The sequence below is a fragment of the Schistocerca piceifrons genome, chromosome 3 (assembly GCF_021461385.2).
Source record: "Schistocerca piceifrons isolate TAMUIC-IGC-003096 chromosome 3, iqSchPice1.1, whole genome shotgun sequence".
NCBI lineage: Eukaryota > Metazoa > Arthropoda > Insecta > Orthoptera > Acrididae > Schistocerca > Schistocerca piceifrons.
Window position 1 is genome coordinate 946,293,467 of NC_060140.1, and position 23,892 is coordinate 946,317,358.

A 23,892-nucleotide genomic window follows, 5' to 3' on the forward strand; every position below is an offset into this window, starting at 1 on the left:
AGAATAGAAGCTTTCGAAATGTGGTGCTACAGAAGAGTGTTAAAGATTAGATGGGTAGATCACATAACTAATGAGGAGGTATTGAATAGGATTGGGGAGAAGAGGAGTTTGTGGCACAACTTGACTAGAAGAAGGGATTGGTTGGTAGGACATATTCTGAGGCATCAAGGGATCACCAATTTAGTATTGGAGGGCAGCGTGGAGGGTAAAAATCGTAGAGGGAGACCAAGAGATGAATACACTAAGCAGATTCAGAATGATGTAGGTTGCAGTAGGTACTGGGAGATGAAGAAGCTTGCACAGGATAGAGTAGCATGGAGAGCTGCATCAAACCAGTCTCTGGACTGAAGACAGCAACAACAACAACAACAACAACAACAACTGCAGTGCTGTAAGGGTGCCATGGATGACAACCAAAATGGTCATGCTAAAATGTCACCCCAAACTACGACTCCTGGCTGTTGGGCCATATGTCAGGTGATAATCAAAGTGGTATATGGCCGCTGTCAGTATCATCTGCAGATGCATCTTCACTGGTCATCATGGCTCAGTTCATCACTAAAGATAGTTCTACTGCAGTTGATGAGATTCTAGGCCAAACGTGCCCAACACCACTGCAAACCAGCTCATTGGCATGCAGAGGTTAATGGTAGTCAATGCAAGGGGCACCATGAGCTCAGCCCCTCCTTTCTGGGGGCCACTTATTAATGGTTCTTGTGGTCACTGAAGTACCAGTTGCACATCAGCTCAATGGTAATGATGAATACAGGGCTCCTGGTGCCCCTCTGACAATTTCTCAGTCCTCACGTTTTGTCATCTCTCTAGGTCGACTGCTTCCTTTTTGATGCTGTGTTCAGCCATCGTTCACCCATTCCTGCCAACATCGCTGAATAGTGGCATCGCTCCTGTTCAAATGTTGAGTGATTTGCTGACTACTACAGCTGGCTTCTTTGAGCCCATCTACATGTCCTCTCTCAAATGCTGACATATGCACAGAGTGCCCATGCACCTGTCTGTGAGGCGTAGTTACTATCCAACTGAGTACACGAAATGAAATTTGCGAAAAGATCATGCCTTGGTATCAACATGTCTCCTGTTTACTATTCTTGCCAGCTGTGCAGTGAAACTGTGCTGGAGCATCACACATTCATCCATCAGCCACCAAAGTTTACAATTTTGCATTTTCTGTTGATACCTTTGTAGCGCTTTTTTATTTCTTTTATTTTTTAGTGTGTAACTGAAGACAGGTGTGGAAAAAGGGCTAACCCACAGCATTTAGAAATGGAGAACAGGGGTTTTTGTAAATGAGACTGGAGAAATACATCAAATTATTTTATTCTTATTTTTTTAACAGAAATTCATACAGAATGGACCAGTTAATGTTCCTGATCTGTCATATCCTTTACTTTGCAACCTAACATGAATAATAATAATAATTTATAAAGAAGAACAATATTATGTGAAGATTTGTTTTGTACACTATCAAACATCCAAATCCTCAGGGTACCATTGTGATTACAGCAAAAAGTGTTTTTCTAGCATTAATATTGTATACCATGCTTAATGTGTTGTAAATGAGTTTATTCTGAAAAAAAAAACACTCAAAATCATATTGATAACAATCAGTGTTATCAAACCATGCAGCGTCATTAATATTCTCAGAGAATGTGTCAGTTTTGAGGTTTCTGTAATACCCATGGTGAACTCCTGGAATGTAATTTAGTAATTGCTGTAATCCTGTAGCTTGGAAGGTTTTATCAGTCTTGGGCCATTGTATTGTATTTGAGGCAAAATGTGACATTAACAATGTAAGTCCTACCTGTCTCCCCCCCCCCCCCCTTCCCCTCCATGTCTACAGTATCAAAATTCTCAATACTACCATAAGCATATTTAAAGAAAAACTTAAAAAGGTCCAGCTTTCATAATTTTCAAACATGTAATTTTACTTAATAAAACCTTCTGCCCAAATTCAGATACTGCTCATCATCATACCTTATCAAGAAGAGGTTTGACAGTAATAAACATGTTACCTTTCATTTTTAAAACATTGAAAGGTTCCTTTACTCTTTTTCTTTTTAACAAGTTCCATCCACTGGTCTGGAACAACAATAAAAGATACCTGTCTTTTCTCTTTCTCAGTTAACCCAAAATCGCAGTCAAAGGGTAAATGCATAGGACCAGGCACTAGACATTTAGGTTCCACTTCAAATCTCCCCAACTGTGTTAAGTACATCCAAAAGCTAACAAAAGAGTAGTTTTTATTTTGTCAAAGCAAGAATATGAACACACAAATAGGTGATGTACAGTGTCAGGAACCAATGCTGTAATATACTGTCTAAGATACGAAATAATGTCATCTACCCCCATACCAACTACTTCCTCTGACCACATAACTATTATTTCAAAATTATTAGATGATAAATTATGCATGCAGAAGTTAGATGTCCACAGCTGGTGTTTTTAGAACGTAATTCCTACTGACAAGTGGGGCGTAGGTAGACATTGTTGTGTGTCAGAAGCAATGACCATAATAGAGTTATTAGTTTTTGAATATTCGGAGTCTATTTTCGGATATTCATAGCCAGTGTGTGCCTGTTTAACATTAAAGTTCAATATGCTTCTAGTTATTTCTTTTTCTGAGCATTTTTCTCAGATGAAATTTGTATCTTAAGGTGATCACAAAATTAACAGGTGTCACTATGTGATTGTGCAAAGCTAATAATATAAAACAGATCAATATTTTATGATACATGTCACGGCTAAGATGTCCTTTATTTCTGTCTTCACACTTATCTTCATAAGGACTATATGTCTTGCCAATGTTAAGATCTGCACACAGATATGTCATTTTGGGATTCTTTTTCCTGGAGTAGTGACTTGACTGTGTAGGAAAACTATAATAATAATAATAATAATAATAATAATAAAGATTTTATTGTCTTTAGGCCATTACAGCAATTGACAACGTCAAATGAAGCTTGTTGTTGTTGTTGTTGTTGTGGTCTTCAGTCCTGAGACTGGTTTGATGCAGCTCTCCATGCTACTCTATCCTGTGCAAGCTTTTTCATCTCCCAGTACCTACTGCAACCTACATCCTTCTGAATCTGCTTAGTGTATTCATCTCTTGGTCTCCCTCTACGATTTTTACCCTCCACACTGCCCTCCAATACTAAATTGGTGATCCCTTGATGCCTCAGAACATGTCCTACCAACCGATCCCTTCTTCTGGTCAAGTTGTGCCACAAACTTCTCTTCTCCCCAATCCTATTCAATACTTCCTCATTAGTTATGTGATCTACCCATCTAATCTTCAGCATTCTTCTGTAGCACCACATTTCGAAAGCTTCTATTCTCTTCTTGTCCAAACTATTTATCGTCCATGTTTCACTTCCATACATGGCTACACTCCATACGAATACTTTCAGAAATGACTTCCTGACACTTAAATCTATACTAGATGTTAACAAATTTCTCTTCTTCAGAAACGCTTTCCTTGCCATTGCCAGCCTACATTTTATATCCTCTCTACTTCGACCATCATCAGTTATTTTGCTCCCCAAATAGCAAAACTCCTTTACTACTTTAAGTGCCTCATTTCCTAATCTAATTCCCTCAGCATCACCCGACTTGATTAGACTACATTCCATTATCCTTGTTTTGCTTTTGTTGATGTTCATCTTATATCCTCCTTTGAAGACACTGTCCATTCCATTCAACTGCTCTTCCAAGTCCTTTGCTGTCTCTGACAGAATTACAATGTCATCGGCGAACCTCAAAGTTTTTATTTCTTCTCCATGAATTTTAATACCTACTCCGAATTTTTCTTTTGTTTCCTTTACTGCTTGCTCAATATACAGATTGAAGAACATCGGGGAGAGGCTACAACCCTGTCTTACTCCCTTCCCAACCACTGCTTCCCTTTCATGTCCCTCGACTCTTATAACTGCCATCTGGTTTCTGTACAAATTGTAAATAGCCTTTCGCTCCCTGTATTTTACCCCTGCCACCTTTAGAATTTGAAAGAGAGTATTCCAGTCAACATTGTCAAAAGCTTTCTCTAAGTCTACAAATGCTAGAAACGTAGGTTTGCCTTTCCTTAATCTTTCTTCTAAGATAAGTCGTAAGGTCAGTATTGCCTCACGTGTTCCAGTGTTTCTACGGAATCCAAACTGATCTTCCCCGAGATTGGCTTCTACTAGTTTTTCCATTCGTCTGTAAAGTATTCGTGTTAGTATTTTGCAGCTGTGACTTATTAAGCTGATAGTTCGGTAATTTTCACATCTGTCAACACCTGCTTTCTTTGGGATTGGAATTATTATATTCTTCTTGAAGTCTGAGGGTATTTCGCCTGTTTCATACATCTTGCTCACCAGATGGTAGAGTTTTGTAAGGACTGGCTCTCCCACGGCCGTCAGTAGTTCCAATGGAATATTGTCTACTCCGGGGGCCTTGTTTCGACTCAGGTCTTTCAGTGCTCTGTCAAACTCTTCACGCAGTATCATATCTCCCATTTCATCTTCATCTACATCCTCTTCCATTTCCATAATATTGTCCTCAAGTACATCGCCCTTGTATAGACCCTCTATATACTCCTTCCACCTTTCTGCTTTCCCTTCTTTGCTTAGAACTGGGTTTCCATCTGAGCTCTTGATATTCATACAAGTCGTTCTCTTATCTCCAAAGGTCTCTTTAATTTTCCTGTAGGCGGTATCTATCTTACCCCTAGTGAGATAGGCCTCTACATCCTTACATTTGTCCTCTAGCCATCCCTGCTTAGCCATTTTGCACTTCCTGTCGATCTCATTTTTGAGACGTTTGTATTCCTTTTTGCCTGTTTCACTTACTGCATTTTTATATTTTCTCCTTTCATCAATTAAATTCAATATTTCTTCTGTTACCCAAGGATTTCTACTAGCCCTAGTCTTTTTACCTACTTGATCCTCTGCTGCCTTCACTACTTCATCCCTCAAAGCTACCCATTCTTCTTCTACTGTATTTATTTCCCCCATTCCTGTCAATTGCTCCCTTATGCTCTCCCTGAATCTCTGTACAACCTCTGGTTCGTTTAGTTTATCCAGGTCCCATCTCCTTAAATTCCCACCTTTTTGCAGTTTCTTCAGTTTTAACCTACAGGTCATAACCAATAGATTGTGGTCAGAGTCCACATCTGCCCCTGGAAATGTCTTACAATTTAAAACCTGGTTCCTAAATCTCTGTCTTACCATTATATAATCTATCTGATACCTTTTAGTATCTCCAGGGTTCTTCCATGTATACAACCTTCTTTCATGATTCTTAAACCAAGTGTTAGTTATGATTATGTTGTGCTCTGTGCAAAATTCGACCAGGCGGCTTCCTCTTTCATTTCTGTCCCCCAATCCATATTCACCTACTACGTTTCCTTCTCTCCCTTTTCCTACACTCGAATTCCAGTCACCCATGACTATTAAATTTTCGTCTCCCTTCACAATCTGAATAATTTCTTTTATTTCATCATACATTTCTTCAATTTTTTCGTCATCTGCAGAGCTAGTTGGCATATAAACTTGTACTACTGTAGTAGGCGTGGGCTTCGTATCTATCTTGGCCACAATAATGCGTTCACTATGCTGTTTGTAGTAGCTTACCCGCATTCCTATTTTCCTATTCATTATTAAACCTACTCCTGCATTACCCCTATTTGATTTTGTGTTTATAACCCTGTAGTCACCTGACCAGAAGTCTTGTTCCTCCTGCCACCGAACTTCACTAATTCCCACTATATCTAACTTCAACCTATCCATTTCCCTTTTTAAATTTTCTAACCTACCTGCCCGATTAAGGGATCTGACATTCCACGCTCCGATCCGTAGAACGCCAGTTTTCTTTCTCCTGATAACGACATCCTCTTGAGTAGTCCCCGCCCGGAGATCCGAATGGGGGACTATTTTACCTCCGGAATATTTTACCCAAGAGGACGCCATCATCATGTAATCATACAGTAAAGCGGCATGCCCTCGGGAAAAATTACGGCTGTAGTTTCCCCTTGCTTTCAGCCGTTCGCAGTACCAGCACAGGCCGTTTTGGTTAGTGTTACAAGGCCAGATCAGTCAATCATCCAGACTGTTGCCCTTGCAACTACTGAAAAGGCTGCTGCCCCTCTTCAGGAACCACACGTTTGTCTGACCTCTCAACAGATACCCCTCCGTTGTGGTTGCACCTACGGTACGGCTATCTGTATCGCTGAGGCACGCAAGCCTCCCCACCAACGGCAAGGTCCATGGTTCATGGGGGGCAAATGAAGCTACAATTTATAATACAGTGTGATAAGGTATTGACTACTGAAATATTTTAGCTTATATTACAATAAATGTACAGTGGGTCATCTGTTGGATTACTGCATTTTACAGTTGAAGAATTCATTGATATCATAGAACGGGTGGGCAATAAACCATTCATGCAGTCTTTGTTTGAATGTATGTTCAGGAAGATCCTGTATGGCATGTGGCAGCTTATTAAATAGCTTGTGCCCTGTGACTTCATAGCTATTTATTGATTTTGATAGTCTGTGGTAAGGCGTGTATATGTGTTTGATGCTTCTTGTGTTGTAACAATGTACATTTTCTCCACGTTTCACATCTTGTAGGTTCTTCTTCGTAAAGATTAAGACATTGTATATATAGAGGTTTATTACAGTCATAATTTTTTGTTTAGTAAATAAGGGTTTGCAGTGAGCCTTATGTGAAGAATTTGTAATTATCCTAATGGCTTTCTTCTGCAATAATAGGATGTCATGTATATGACTACAGTTACCCCACAAGATAATGCCATAGGATATTATACTCTGGAAAAATTCAAAATAAGATGATCTGATGTATGTTTCAGGTACACAATTTCTGAGTTGTCTTAATAAATAAATTACTCTAGATAGTTTACTACTAATATAGTTTACATGTTGGCCCCAGGATAACTTTTCGTCTAAATAAACTCCCAGGAATTTAACAGAACTAGGGTCATCAGATAGTGGCTTGTCTCTTAGAGTGAAGATTATCTGCTGAGTTTTATTTTCATTTAGCAGGAAACTATTTGCTCTGAACCAATATGCTGCATGAGTGAGTGTATTTTCAGCACAGGTTTTAAGATCATTAAGACTGTTACTGCTATGGAGAAAAGTCGTATCATCTGCATACAATACAGTGGTGGATCTAATAAACGAGGGGAGGTCATTGATCATTATCAGAAACAGGAAGGGCCCCAGTACAGATCCCTGAGGCACACCTACTTTAACATTTTCTATGTTTGACATTTCCTTACCAACACAAACTACCTGTTTACGGTTGTTGAGATAAGCTTTTAATATTAGCTGTGGTCCTCCTCGCTTCATTTATTTAGGTGATTGTCATGTCTCCCCCAGTTATCCACATTAAATAGAATATTAAGCTTTTAAATCTTATCACTGTGAATGTATGACGTGTTTTGTTGTGTAATGAAACACAGAAACTTACCACCGAAGTTCCAGACGTATTCTCTTGTTGATTCACATGGGATAAGCATCCAGTGCTTATACCAAAAATTCCCAGAAAAGCTTTCTTACAAATCCGAATGTGTACTTCACTTACAGTAATCTTAAAGATAGTGAATATCTGCCCCCTACTCCTCTCCAGATCATCAGTATACCTCCACTTGACATAATTCGTATTAACACTTCGAAATATATACGGATTTTGAAGATTGTTGTTACTTACATTCCAGAAGTCAAGAAACAACTTGTCCTGTGTACTTTCTGGTACTATATCGAAGCATTTTCTCGTACAGGCACAATCTGAACCTTGTGATTCTGCCCTTTTCATTACACCCTTATAATTACTGTACTCTTCAACACTGTTTGGCTTCCTCTTCCCAACTTCTTTATGCAGTTCTGTGGATTACGCTTCCTCTTTAGATAGTTAGTACTGATTTTCACACTTTCATCAACGTTTCCCATTTCTATGTCTGCCTTTTTCACTATTTGTATTCTGTGCTGAATGTGCCAACTAAACACTTCAAACACCCTAAACTTGGTTCATAAAGTAAGTAATATTACATGCTGTACAAAGCTTATATTTTGTGTCTACACTTTTATTAATTATTCTGAGCATGTCTTAAATTGCAACACAACTACAACAATGTAGATACATACACAAAAAAGAAAGAAAAACAGATGCATAATACTTATCTAAGCATGTTAAAAAATATATCACAATATTAACAAAAAACATATTAAATTTTATGTTTATATCTAAAATTGAAATATTAACCTCAAGGGATTAACTTAAAAAGCCAGTTACAGTCCCTCATATACTGAAAAGTTGAATTACGTGATCTCACAAATACTAAGCATAAGACTTTATTTGTAGTAATTCTAACTTGGATTTGAATTTGAAGGGGCATTGACTATTTTACCAAAGACTGACTAGATTGAATTCCATTTGTCAAGGATGATGAGTTGTACTGAGCATGTTTGGAATATTTACAGCATACACGTTTCCTCTAGACAGCATAGTGGTTTCCAGTAAGAATTTCATTTATACTAGTAACCATGAAAAATACTTAGAACAGTAATTATACTACTAACGACTGCAGTCTTCTCATTGAGCCCATAACTATAGTTATTCTGCTATTTATGAGTGCTCAATCAACATAACAATTGTTTCAAGTAACATTATTTTCTGTTTGTGTTCATGTTGTTGTTGTTGTTGTTGTTGTTGTTGTCTTCAGTCCAGAGATTGGTTTGATGCAGCTCTCCATGCTACTTTATCCTGTGCAAGCTTCTTCATTTCCAAGTAACTACTGCACCCTACATCCTTCTGAATCTGCTTAGTGTATTCATCTCTTAGTCTCCCTCTACGATTTTTACCCTCCAGCTTCCCTCCAATACTAAATTGGTGATCTCTTGATGCCTCAGAACATGTCCTACCATCCGATTCCTTCTCCTAGACAAGTTGTGCCACAAATTCCTCTTCTCCCCAATTCTATTCAGTACCCCCTCATTAGTTACACGATCTACCCGTCTAATCTTCAACATTCTTCTGTAGTACCACATTTCAAAAGCTTTTATTCTCTTCTTGTCTAAACTATTTATCGTCCATGTTCCACATCCACAAATGGCTACACTCCATACAAACACTGTGAGAAAAGACTTCCTGACACTTGAATCTATACTCAATGTTAACAAATTTCTCTTCTTCAGAAGCACTTTTCTTGCCATTGCCATTCTGCATTTTATATCCTCCCTTCTTCGACCATCATCAGTTTTTTTTGCTCCCCAAATAGCAAAACTCATCTACTACTTTAAGTTTCTTATTTCCCGATCTAATTCACCGATTGAGGTGGTGCAGCGATCAGCACACTGGTCTCTCATTTGGGAGGATGACTGTTCAATCCCACGTCCGGCCATCCTGATTTAGGTTTTCCGTGATTTCCCTAAATCGCTCCAGGCAAATGCCAGAATGGTTCCTTTGAAAGAGTATGGCCAACTTCCTTCCCCATCCTTCCCTAATCTGATGACCTTGCTGTTTGGTCTCTCCCCCAAACAACCCAACCCTCCTAATCTAATTCCCTCAGCATCAGCACTACATTCCGTTATTCTCATTTTGCTTTTATTGATGTTCATCTTATATCCTCCTTTCCATACGCTGTCCATTCTGTCCAGCTGCTCTTCAAGGTCCTTTGCTGTCTCTGACAGAATTACAATGTCATCAGCAAACCTCAAAGTTTTTACTTCTTCTCCGTGGATTTTAATTCCTACTCCAAATTTTTCTTTTGTTTCCCTTACTGCTTGCTCAATGTATAGATTGAATAACATTGGGGATAGGCTACAACCCTGTCTCGCTACCTTCCCAACCACTGCTTCTTTTTCATGCCCCACGAATATTACAACTGCCATCTGGTTTCTGTACAAATTGTAAATAGCCTTTCGCTCCCTGAATTTGAGCCCTGCCACCTTCAAAATTTGAAAGAGAGTATTCCAGTCAACATTGTCAAAAGCTTTCTCTAAGTCTACAAATGCTAGAAAGGTAGGTTTGTCTTTCCTTAATCTATCTTCTAAATTAAGTCGTAGGGTCAGTATTTCCTCACGTGTTCAAACATTTCTACGGGATCCAAACTGATCTTCCCCAAGGTCGACTTCTACCAATTCGTGTATTTTGCAGCCTTGACTTATTACACTCATAGTTCAGTAATTTTCACAGCTGTCAACACCTGCTTTCTTTGGGATTGGAATTATTATATTCTTCTTGAAGCCCGAGGGTATTTCGCCTGACTCACCAGTCGGTAGAGCTTTGTCAGGGCTGGCTCTCCCAAGGCTGTCAGTAGTTCTAATAGAATGTTGTCTACTCCCAGGGCCTTGTTTTGACTTAGATCTTTCAGTGCTCTGTAAAACTCTTCACACAGTATCATATCTCCCATTTAATCTTTATCTATGTCATTTTCATCTCTCATATTGCCCTCAAGTACATCGGCCTTGTATAGACCCTCCATATACTCCTTCCACCCTTCACCTTTCTGCTTTCCCTTCTTTACTTAGAACTGGTTTTCCATCTGAGCTCTTGATGTTCATGCAAGTGGTTCTGTTTTCTCCAAAGGTCTCTCTAATTTTTCTGTAGGATGTATCTATCTTACCCCCCTAGTGATATATGCCTCTACATCCTTACATTTGTCCTCTAGCCATCCCTGCTTCGCCATTTTGCACTTCCTGTCGATATCATTTTTTGAGACTTTTGTATTCCATTCAGCATGCTTCATTTACTGCATTTTTATATTTTCTCCTGTCATCAATTAAATTCAATATCTCTTCTTTTACCTGTTAAGGATTTCTACTAGCCCTCATCTTTTTACCTACTTGATCCTCTGCTGCCTTCTCTATTTCATCTCTCAAATCTACCCATTCTTCATGTACTGTGTTTATTTTCCCTGTTCTTGTTAGTCGTTCCCTATTTCTGTCTCTGAAACTCTCTACAACCTCAGGTTCTTTCAGTTTATCCAGGTCCCATCTCCTTAAATTTCCACCTTTTCCCAGTTTCTTCAGTTTTAATCTACAGTTCATGAATTGGAAATGTCTGACAATTTAAAATCTGGTTCCAAAATCTCTGTCTTACCATTACATAATCTATCTGATACCTCCCAGTGTCTCCATGCCTCTTCCACATATATAACCTTCGTTCATGATTCTTAAACCAAGTGTTAGCTATGATTATGTTATGCTTTGTGCAAAATTCTACCAGATGTCTTCCTCTTTATTCCATATTCACCTACTACTTTTCCTTCTATTCCTTTTCCTACTATTGAATTCCAGCCCCCCATGACTATTAAATTTTTTTCTCCCTTCACTATCTGAATAATTTCTTTTATCTCATTTACATTTCTTCAATATCTTTGTGGTCTGTAGAGCTAGTTGGCATATAAACTTGTACTATTGTGGTAGGGATGGGCTTCGTGTCTATCTTGGCTACAATAATGCGTTCACTATGCTGTTCGTAGTAGCTTACCTGTACTCCTAATTGTTATTCATTATTAAACCTACTTCTGCGTTACCCCTACTTCATTTTGTATTTATAACCCTGTATTCACCTGACGAGAAGTCTTGTTCCTCCTACCACTGAACTTCACTAATTCCCATTATATCTAACTTTAACCTATCCATTTCCCCTTTTAAATTTTCTTACTTACCTGCCCGATTAAGGGACCTAACATTCCATGCTCTGATCCGTAGAACGCCAGTTTTGTTTCTCCTGATAACGACGTCCTCCTGAGTAATCCATACCCAGAGAACTGAAAGGGAGACTATTTTACCTCTGGAATATTTTACCCAAGAGGACGCTATCATCATTTAACCATACAGTAAAGCTGCATGCCCTTGGGCAAAATTACAGCTGTAGTTTCCCCTTGCTTTCAGCAGTTCACAGTACCAGCACAGCAAGGCTGTTTTGATTAATGTTACAAGGCCAGATGAGTCAATCATCCAGACTGTTGCCCGTGCAACTACTGAAAAGGCTGCTGCCCCTCTTCAGGGACCACGTATTTGTCTGGCCTCTCAACAGATGCCCCTCCATTGTGGTTGCACTTGCAGTACAGCTATCTGTATCGCTGCTGTATGTGAGCCTCCCCACCAACGGCAAGGTCCATGGTTCATGGGGTGGGGGGTGTTTATGTAATGATTTCAAATCAAATTCAGATTTTTGTCAGACATTATCTGACAAGATCAGAAGTAAAATTTATCAAATTTCTTATTAACAGCCATTAGTAGTAAATTTTGAAAATAACAAGATGTCACCAATACTACAGACTGAAAAACTTGAATACATTTGAAATACTACAGAAAATCAAACCAATTAAAATGGGAATAAAGCAGTAACATACACATTATTATTTTAAATGCAAACTGTATTGTCAAACAATGGAAAGTCTACTGATTGCACAGTTTTACTTGACCTTGAGTGGAGGATGCTGGGAGCAGAAGCTTACAATTGGAGAGCCGCTATAAGGGTCACATACAGCCTCTTTGCTCATTCTTGTTAAAAAATATTAACAATCACAATGCACAACACCACATGTGGGTCAGTACTATATTAACAATGGCTACTTACTATTATGCCACACAATATTGATAATGTAGCTAATGTTGGCAGTGACCATAAACATTCTGGAGCAGCATAAAGTCAGCTGACATCCCATCAGTAGATTGGAATGTCAACAGCATTAGGAAGAGGATAGATTGCTACTCACCGTAAAAATTACATTCTAGCAGTCTATGCTTTTCCTAATATTGTTTGCATTATAACTTCCTTGCATGCTCTGTGACTGTTTAGCGCGTACAGGAGTGAGGAACAGATAGATGCTGGTCGTGAACAAAGATTTCAGATATTAATTTATTCTGCTTCTAATATGAAGTAGCAAAACTAATACATATCATTATTGCCATAGTCGTGGCATCAGTTGCTAACAGCAGCTTTGAATGTTGAAACATGCTTGCATCTCATTGGCAGCAGAGTAAACATTCACGACAGCACCTTTGTGCCGCAGTGGTGGCTGTAGAAAATGCAGCGGCGTATCTGGTGGCATGCGTATTTGAAAGTGTGCCCGACCACATAGTGACTGATTCCACATCCTTCCCTGTCCACCATGGAAGTTAGAGGGGGAGGCCTGGGTGATGAAGCTGGTTGCTTGGATGGGGGCAGAGCAGATAAACTCGTGTTCCGACATTTGCGTCTTACAAGAAAAAGGGAAACTGCCTAGGAAAACCAGGCACAGGGTGCTACTGAGGTTGCTGGTGACTAGCTGACAGTGACACCATCGATGTCTATGGGAGAGGCGACCTACAGCATTGGCGGCAACGGTGTCACAGGTGGGCAGATGGAGACTTCCATTTGTGAGATGGCCGCGGGTGGATGCGCCCGTGTGGTAAGCTGCATAGGAGGCTGCATTGCTGCAGACAGGTGTGACTGCTACACGGCCGCCAGACGTTGTGCAATGAAGAAATCTGAAACATCTTCAACTTTTATAGTCCACAGTTTGATCTACGGCAGGATCACTGCATTCGCGGAGCTGTAGCTGATTTTGGTGGCACTGATGCATGCCTGTGCTGCCACGAATAGTAAACTGCACTCTGTCAGCCGATCTGAGAACAACGCTGGATTTCCGTAAATGTTTCTTATTGTATATTCGATATTGAATTGCGATGTCCGGGTGAAATTTTGTAGTGAAGTCTGAAGCTGGAGCAGAGCAGTAAGGATGAAGTGGAGCAGAGCGGTAAGGATGAAGCAAATGCAACAAGGTCCAATGGCATCTCGCGTGCAAATGTTCTGCCAGCGAAATGTAAGGCGCGGGCAAGTTACGATACGAGCTCAGAAACTTCAGTAAGACATCTTTGTTTGAGTATGAAGCTCGAAATTTTGACATTTGTGTCTTTAACATTAAAACAAAATGTTCGGCCTTGCCATTAGACTGTGGCAAGAATGGTGCTGCCCTGACATGCTTTATTCCATTGTGTTTGCAAAATTGTGCAAACTCCTTGGAAGAAAAAGATGATCCACTGTCAGAAACAATTACCTGTGGCAAGCCTTCGAGAGAAAATACAGAAGCAAGCGCCTTGATAGTGCTGGCAGCATTTGTCAAACGTACTGGTATAAGAAAAGGGTATTTGCTATAGGCATTTGCAATAATTAACGAACGTGTTTGCCAAAAGCTGCCAGCAAAGTCTATATGGATGCCTTGCCATGGAGTATCGGAATGTGGCGAGGAGAGAAATTCCTGGTGCTGAGTGGCCTGACTGTGCAAGTTTTCCATTGAGCTGTCACACTTCTGTCTGCCTATATAAACCAGTGTTGGCATCACAGTTGCTTAGTGCAGGCTGTTCCCCAAAGATCTGTATGTACAAGATGTAAGTCACGCTTTCGCACCGAGGTGAGGATTAACACACTTTTCTTTTTGTTAGGTGTGTGAAGCAAAATCACATCATTCAGAAGAGATAAACTGCTGAGGTGACATAGAATCTTCACACTGAGGGATCGGGAATACATTTCTGAGAGTGTGGCCGACCTTTGCAAACGTAACCCTTTAGCAATTGTAGTGATTGTTCGTGCTCCATGGTGTGTACAGTCCCCGTTGACTCAATAGGAAAAGAATGCAGTGCTTCCAAATCAGAAGAGTCAATATGTAAACAAGAAGCTTCTGATGGACTGAACACTGCACATCTGCCGACCGGTAAATGAGACAATGTGTCGCCATTTGCGTGTTGTGCCGTTGGACACTACAGAAGTTCATACGGGTAATTTGACTCCTTTCTTTCAGGAGTGCTAGTTCTGCAATGCTCGCAGGAGAGCTTCCGTAAAGTTTGGAAGGTAGGAGACGAGGTACTGGCAGAAGTAAAGCTGTGAGGACGGGGCGTGAGTCATGCTCGGGTAGCTCAGATGGTAGTGCATTTGCCCGCGAAAGGCAAAGGTCCCGAGTTCGAGTCTCAGTGCGGCACACAGTTTTAATCTGCCAGGAAGTTTCAGACAGAAATCTTATTCGGTTAAATCTTGAACTTTATGTGCATCGCCCATATAGCGGAGATACTGAGTCGCAGATAGGTACAACAAAAAGACTCACAAATAAAGCTTTTATCCACTACGGCCTTCGTCAAAAATACATCGCAAACACACACACACACACACACACACACACACACACACACACACACACACACAAATGCAACTCTCACACACAGGACTGCAGTCTCAGGCAATTGAACCGAAGCCACACTCAGGGTTCAGTTGCCTGAGGTTGCAGTTGTGTGTGTGTGTGTGTTTTCTATTTCTGACGAAGACCTTACTGGCCGAAAGCTGCTTTTTTTTTTTTTTTTGGTTGTGCCTATCTGTGACTCAGAATCTCTGCTATATGGTGAATAGCAACTTTCCGTTTTCAATGTGATCTCGCATTCTTAGCAGATGCAACTAGCCATCTGAATGCTTTGAACATTTTACTACAAGGTAAAGGTCTGCTAATTACTCATTTCATAGATCGAATACGAGCTTTTAAAATGAAATTGACACTTTGGGTGAGTCAGCTGGAAACAGGAAACCTAGCTCATTTTCCTAAATTATCATCCATGCAAGATGTTCACAAAGACTGTGAACGTTATTCACATAGTTTAGTTGATCAGCGCTTTCAAGATCTGACAGCACTAGACAGTGACTTTGATCTGTTCTCTCCATATTCAGCGAATATTTAAGAGATTCGTCCTGAGCTGCAGCAAGAAATTACTGACCTGCAGTGTGACAGAGAATACAAATTTCAGAACAAGAAAAACATTTTGGAATTCTACAGACACTTCCCTCAGGATAGATTTCCTCGTTTGCACAAACTGGCGGCTACAATAATACCAATGTTCGGTTCCACGTATGTTTGTGAACAACTGTTCTCTGCAATGAAATGCAACAAGACGCGCCTGAGACACGCATTGTCTGATCGAAATTTAAACTGCACGCTGCGCCTAAAATGCACAAGAACAATTACTCCAAACATAGACGCAATTGTAAAGGGCAAAAAGTACAAGATAACCGAGAATCCCACACCTCAGTGATACCTTTTATTGTGTAACAGTTGACAAATAAATGCGAATGCAGAGGCATACACTAAGCTAATAAAATTATGTGGCACGTGTACATTCTCCTTTATTTGTTTCATTTGTCGCAGTAATAATTCGTGAGTGATATCCCTGCAGGTGGCCGCGGATTTACATTGACTGGCGGCACCTGTTGTGTGCCTCACTTGACTCTCCCCCCTCTCCGCTCTGGTCTGGTAGTGGGGGTAGCGTGCTCACGCTGCTCCGTGCTCGCGCCTTGCTGCTCACAGCTTGCTCCGCGAGCACGTATGTTGTGAAGCCCTGTGTTAGATGTTGCTCAGCACTTAGATGTTGCTCTCGTTGGTTTGTCAAGATTCCTTAAATATCTGAACTTGAAATATTTCAACTTATGTATTTCAGCTTAATGTATGCATACACGCAGAAAATAATTCAATAGAAAAAAATTGTCCTGTTCTTGAGTCCAAAGCTCCTTGCTCCACTTCCTTTTCTTCATCGCAAGTCTGTAATAACTTCCTTCCATGCTGTGTGGTTCTTTAGTGGATACGGCAATGAGGAACAGATGCTGTTAAATATGAACAGAGAATTCAGTTATTAATTTATTCTGCATCTAATATCAGATAGTAAAAATAATACATAACTTTCTTGTTGTAATTGCATCGTCAGTTGCTAACAGTAGCTTTGAATGTCGAATCATGTACAGATACTGCACAGTGCCAAGTCAGTCAGTTTTCAATACAATAACTATTCAATAGGTCATGAGCCAGGGCCACTATGAAAGTCTGTAATGCTACTCAACCAGCAAACACAAAAAAATGGGGTCAATGCATGAATGTTCGAACTTAAGTGAACACACTGCTGAAGCTCTGGAGAGGGAACGCTTGCATCTGTTTGGCGGCACCATAATCATTTGTGGCAGCACTCCCATGCCACAGTGGGGATTGTAGAAAATGCAGCAGCATAACTGGTATATGATTAGCAAAGACAAATTGAGTTTGACTTAAACTTTTGATGTTTAGCAAGTAGCAGGTTTGACAATATGTTGCTGCTGATATAACTGAAAATAAATATGATACCACTAAGAAATTATTTTGTCCTTTCTTACTTCTACTGAGGAGGTGACATGCCATTTTTATAAGATAATCTGGTTACATATATGAACTTTAGAACTGACCATGTGATTGTACGCTTTGTCACATTGAGAGAACAGTAGCACATCTTCCTTGTAGCCTCCATGGCATTGCTGTTCCCTCACAGTTTTTGCCAGGCATATATATTTTGATATTTTCATCATATAGTTAAAATATAAGTTTCAGAATATTACCCATTTGATAGCCACTCCATTTTGATATAATCAATCATGGAAACCAAAATGGTTCTTGTTCCTTAAAAAAGTTTTCTGCAGCTCTAATGAAAGATTAATATATATGTAATGAAAATTGTCATGTTTTCTGTGGAGATTCTTATTCTGCAATTATGTGTCTAGCAGGTGTGTGTGTGTGGGGCGGGGGCGGGGGGGTGTGCTTGTGTTGTGTGCTTGAGAGGGGGGGGGGGGGATGATTAGGAAGTTACAGTTACAGCAAAGAAACCTCAAGCACATATTCGTATTGCATTTCTACCATGATCATTTCAAATTTAATGTTCTGGTATTCATCCTAAGTGGTTTAAGGGACTCGCAAGAAAGCTACATCTGGATGAGCAGGCACAGGGATTTGAACCTTGAACTTTTCTCCTCTAAATATGTGTCCAGTGTCTTAACCATAACTGCTGTGCCACCCATTTCAGTTAAGTGAAAAATTTTCAGTGAATTTGAAAGTAAAAAATCTCATATACTGAACTGGTAATGCATAAAGTCAGGCAGTGGATTAAAAGTATCCATTAAGTCACCCGCTGATCACACTGGCACCAAAATAGATGACAATAAAGTGAAGGGTGAAGTACAAAATTTTATCATCTGCAAATGTTTCATATACGCTTGAAAATATTTTGGATGCAGAATTATGGGACATTGCAGAACTAAGTGTGACTTTATTTGTTGTTATCTCATTATCAGTGCTTCGCTGTCTAGTTCTCCAGGCATTGTTGTTAGCAGCAGATGCCACATGCACTGATAAGCCAAAACATGACCACATTAATAGCTTGTTTGCCCGTCTTCGGAACAAAATATGCAACTGATTCTGCATATCGGGGATCTAACAGTTTGTCGGTAGGATTGTGGAGGTATGTGGCATGCACAGATCATGTAATTGATGAAAGGAACTGGCCACTGATTTGCGCACTGGGTGATGACAGCTAGTAGCAAGCCAGATGGGTTCCATAGGATTTACATCAGGTGAATTTGGTTGCTGGGACATCAATTTGAGTTCACTACAATGCTCCTTAAACCACCGCAACATAGTTCTGGCTCCAAGATACGGACAGTTATACTGCTGAAAGATGACACTGTTGTCGGAGAAGATGTCAAGCATGAAGGGCTACAGGTGGTTTGCAGCTGTCAGTGTGCCTTTGATTACGAACCACAGGTCCCATGTAAGTGCAGCAGCATGCCTCCTACAGCATAATGCTGCTCCCACCAGTGCACATTCTGAGCTGCCATTCACTTTGATGACTGTGTTTGTGCAGATGACCTTTGAACTAGTGAAGCAGAAATGTGATTCACCCGAAGAGCCGTCACGTTTCCAGGATCAATGGTCAGATCCCCATGATTCCATGCCCACTGCAATCATAATTGATGATGTCATTGTATCAACACGTGAACACTTAGGGGAGGTCTGCTGCAGAGCTCCATGTTCAAAAATGTACATTGAACAGTCTGCTCTGAAGCACTCGCACATGCTCCAGCATTGTGCTCTATTAGCAGAGAGGCCATAGGTCACCCTGTATCCTTCTCACAGAGCGGGCAAGCCTCTGAACCATACGTTCTGTGAAGAGTTGTGAATGTCCAACCATTTACTAACTAATGGTAGTTTTGTTGTCCTCCTACCTTTTTCCACAGGTGCTGATGACATTAGCACATGAACATTCAACCAGCTTCACTGTTTTCAAGATATTCAGTCACAGACTCTGCATAATAATAATGTGCCCTTTGCCAGAGTCACTTATCTCGAAGAATTTTCCCATTTTGTAGCCCAAATCTTCACTAGGGCAATCCCCTGCTCCACTTACATAAATTTGTTACTGTGTCATGTGCACACATCACCACCAGACAGCATCCAGCATCTCGGTGGGCAGTGGTCATAATGTTTCAGCTTATCAGAGCCAGCATCAGTGGAAAGACAATGACTTGGTTAATATTATTTGTCCTGTTGCTGTATTTAAATTTCAGCATATTGTAGTTATGTTCTGCCACTAATTACAACAGGCTGTTGCCAATAGATTATAAGCATATCAGTCACGTTTCTCCCTCCCTGGCACACACAAACCTCTTCCCTCCCCTGGCTGAAAGGGTGTTATTAGTTAGAATTTGGAAAAACAAACATCTAGGTCTTGTCAGAATTATACTTTTCAAGTTTTTTCAAATGGAATTGTCTTGAGCACCAGTACAGCACATAAGTATTTTCTGTCAAGAATATTTAATCCATGTTTGCTTTGTTATTATATTGTGGCATTCACTAAAGGATTGCAACTTTCAACTCTTAAATTCTGTCCTATTTTATCCATGGTGTAGATTTTATACTTCTGTAGGTCTGATGTACTTACCTTTAAAAAACAACCTTTTATGAATAAATGAATTCACATGTTCATGCATTTACTTATAATTCCAAATTAAAAATCATTGTGTTGATTACTAGAAATTTAAAAAAAAAAAAAAAAAAATCTTTCAGGGATGTGGTTTATGCAGAAGTGGAAGAAATCTGGTTCACTGTTGCAACTTGCATTACGTGATGCTGCTGATGTGCGTCAAACTTTCCTGTACCGCTTAAGTCAACGCTCAAACCTGCACCACTTCCGAAATATTTTACTGTGTGGATCTTCGCAAGATAGATACGTTCCTTTGCATTCGGCTCGAATAGAACTTTGCAAGGCTGCTGTTAAGGATACATCAGTTCAAGGTTTGTGTATCAGAATGTATGTACGAATTCTGTGATTTCTTTTGGTTTCTCCCCTCAAAGGCAATACAGAAACATTGATGGATGAGCTTCATTCTTTCTACTGTTAAAGCTGTAGTTTTATTCTTGTTTTACTGTAGTGTACATAAATAAATTGAAAAAGTTTACTTTTTATATAAAATGTTTTGCAGCTGAGTTAGTGTTATAAGCAGAATTGTGACTTTAGAGGTAGTGGAACTGCTGTAAGACATTACATTCAGATTCAATTAAAAAACAAATAATTTGGCTCTAAGTTCTTTAAAAAATCTTGCATTACTTAACATAATTCATTTTTTCATTACACAGGTGCTGCTTACAGGGAGATGGTGCACAACATCCTATACCCCATTATCAGCAAACCAGAAGTAACTTTTGTTCGCTATGATGTACACCATGCACTGCCAAATACGGCTAATTCTCTTATTGGTAGAGCTGCTCATATTGCTGTGTTAGATTCTGAACTTTTTATTGAAAAGTTCCTTGTGGTGACAGGCCTCAAGTATTTCAGATGAGCTTAACAATTTATATGTGAAAGAAACTGCATTTATATGCAGAATTATATAAAGAGCCGATTATCAACATTCCTTTTTGTGTGTATAACAATCATTGCCACTGGGGAGGGAAACTTTTATCGAGCTTAGAGGAAAATGAGAATTTGCTACTGGGACTGGAATTTTCTTTAAAATGTTTCAGTGTTCCTTCCCACAATTGTTTTTATAAACCAGTCTGGAAATGGACTAATAATGGCAGCTGTAATATTGATTGTGTGATCTTGCCTACTGCTCTGACTGCCAGCAGCAATTTCTATGCCTCATACAAGTAATTAAATCACAGTTTGATCTGTACTATATTAATCTGCCATGTTGTGTTTCAAAACATGAAGGAACTAATTGTGAACAAGCACCAGCATTCTGGTAGGACTTTTAATAAAATACTTGAAAAGAAAAAAAATATAATTACAAAGTAGCTATCGGGCAGAAAGCAAATTTTGATTTCAACTTGAGTTGTTATACATTAAGCGGTGCACATGTAACTGTGTCCAAAACAATTGTAATATGGCTTGTGTTTGTATTTTATCTAACCAATCAGGTAACATGTGATAGGCTGTTGAATCCACGGGGATTTCAAATCGGCGTTAAAAATCGTCATTGATATTCATAATATTACTTCTGGAACAATTGTGTTCATGTTTTGCTGTGGTGCCACAAATAAATGAGAAAAAAGGAAAGGACATACACCAAAATTTTAAGATATTTAAAGCTTTCAAAGTGTAGACTGTGTTGTACACTAATAATCTTTTGCAAATTGTTGTTAGAAATTCTGGATGGTTTGTAAAATTATAAAATGTGTGGTAACATAAACTTCTTACAAAGTATGTTGTAATATTCGTTGCTGAGCATATTAGGTGACACATTCATGTTTATTCTTGTTCTTACGACTTTTTTTTCCCTCCCCATAATGAAGTTCAAACGATGTCAATTTGTTTGCTCATGTTTTCAGTCCCTATGAGATCTGAAACCTAAATTGTATAGTAACAGTTCTCAGTTTTTAACTGATGTTCACACCAAGTGCTAGTAATATAAGAGTATACTTTGTCGATTGTCGTATTTGTCTACTTTACCTACACATGTTGATTCTTATTTGTACTGTACATTTATATACAGTGTGGTTAGATGGTGTTGATAAAAATTTTAAAAGGAAATTTAAAAAAAAGGGCTGTTCTGTATGATTCATGAAGAGTCCCTCCAAATATTAGCTGTTGGTTCATTGCTCACAGTGTGTCAACATATAGGTGATCTGTAAACAGTGTATTTCATGAAAGTAGATATGAGGTTTGAATTAAAAGTGACTCATCAGTTTATGATAAATAAAATATGTATTAAAATGTTCATTTAGTGAGTGTAATGTAACCTGTGCATGTTGATTCTCCCAGGTTTATTTCATCTGATAATGCAGATTTAAAATATAAATGTCACTGAACAGTCATGATTTTGTGTTTCAGACAAACAGTTAGTGAAATCTGAAATTGCAGTGTGATTATTTTTAATAAAATTCATTATTTCCATGATGTATTGGAACAAGTGGCATGTGACAGGTATAACATGACCTTTTTCCATTGTCTTCCATGGTCTTAGCAATTCAAGTCTTCCTATCTCCAAACTTTGCTAACCATTGATTGCATCAGAAGTAAAAGAAAAACTCCTCCAGTCTATTTTTCTCAAACACTTACATTGTGCATCTCTTAGTGCTTTGGTTCATCTTACGTTATTAAAACTGCATTTCCGTAAAACTGCATATAAAAAAATGTAGATAACAAATAACAAAAATTATGGCTGTAAGCACACTGTGAGAGTATATTGAATGTGTGCAAATGAACAAACACCCTTATCCACCATAAGCACACATAAATAAATTACATTGTTTGTTTACCTTCTTTTTGCATGTCTTCGGATCACAGTTGGAAAACTTGTACCGCCTTCTTTTCTGTATTTCATCTCCATATGATCAGTCACTCCACACTTACTCCATCCCATTAGCATCTTTTATGTCAGACTGTCAGATTTTGTTAACATTTTAGCTGGCTTTAATAACTGGGTGAAATTAAAGAGTGTTAGTTGTCATAAAACTTATTAAAACCCCATAACTGAAATCATCTTTAGAAAACTAAACTTGAGATTTTGACAAAGGAGGAGCAGCAGTTTAGCAAACATTTTACTCCATTATGTACAATGTAAAGACTGCTGTGATTGTTTCCCTTAACCTGTTGAAGCATCAGAATTGTATTTTGATATAAATAAGAGCGCAGATGTCTCAATGGATATCTGTTGTTTTTGTATCAAATTAAAAAAAAGAAAGCTTGCATACTAAGACTATTGGTATCCCTGATCATGAGAGCAACAACTTAGGAATTTTAATCCTTCACTTTGATTACTCCAAGGGTACAGGCTACATCACAGAAAATGAAAGCTTCAAAAACACATTTCTAGCAGATTCTAAATTAATGTCATATGATTTAACTAATTGTTTCAGTATTAGTGGCTGCTCAACAGTTTAGTTTATTTAATTAGCTTTGTCTTTCCTCATATACTTGCTCAAAAGCTTTCCACTGTCAGCTTCACATATTTTGTGTAAAATGTAACACAACAGCTTCAATGTTGATATTATTAGTATTTTAAAGCAAGAATGTTTCTTTGAAATGTGCAGTTTCTCTCTTTGGACACATCTGACAGCAACCATCACAAACAGTGAAAATGATCATTTATGTGACATATTTTAAATGACTAAATCTGGGAGCTTTAACATGCTTGTTATAGCTTTATTTGAACTAAGTCAACTATTTGTTCATTTCCAGCAATAACTGTTAGAGTGAATTAGTTACATGACAGTGTCATTTCACTCATGGGTGCTGATGAATCTGTATTAGTGTCTTCATTGTATGGATGCCAAAGTATTAAACAGAATCAGAGAAGAACTCTGAATATACTGTACCTGTTACATGGATAATAGAGTTTATCTTGCAGAAATGTTAAACAATTCACACTAGTTTTGTGCTCTGTGGCAAGTGTTGTGATATCGAAAACAAAAATTAAAATAGCCCATTAAACATACTTTGCTGCACTGTTGCCCTGTTTTCACCACTGAAAGAGATAAGTAAGCTTTGAGAGCTTTGTAACTGTTAAATAATGTGTACAAGACTATAAAGTGTATCTTCACCTACAAAATGTT

At 38.9% G+C, this 23,892-nt stretch overlaps 1 protein-coding gene across 1 annotated transcript in view; it reads left to right on the forward strand.

Moving 5' to 3' along the window:
* The window catches only part of LOC124787677, a 622,327-nt gene extending 599,618 nt beyond the window's left edge, over positions 1-22,709 (forward strand). Inside the window, exons 16-17 of the mRNA XM_047254496.1 lie at positions 19,903-20,130; positions 20,473-22,709. Of these exons, the coding sequence (XP_047110452.1) occupies positions 19,903-20,130; positions 20,473-20,678 (434 nt within the window). The 3' untranslated portion in view covers positions 20,679-22,709. The remainder of the gene's footprint in view (positions 1-19,902; positions 20,131-20,472) is intronic.
* The last annotated feature ends 1,183 nt before the right edge of the window (positions 22,710-23,892 follow it).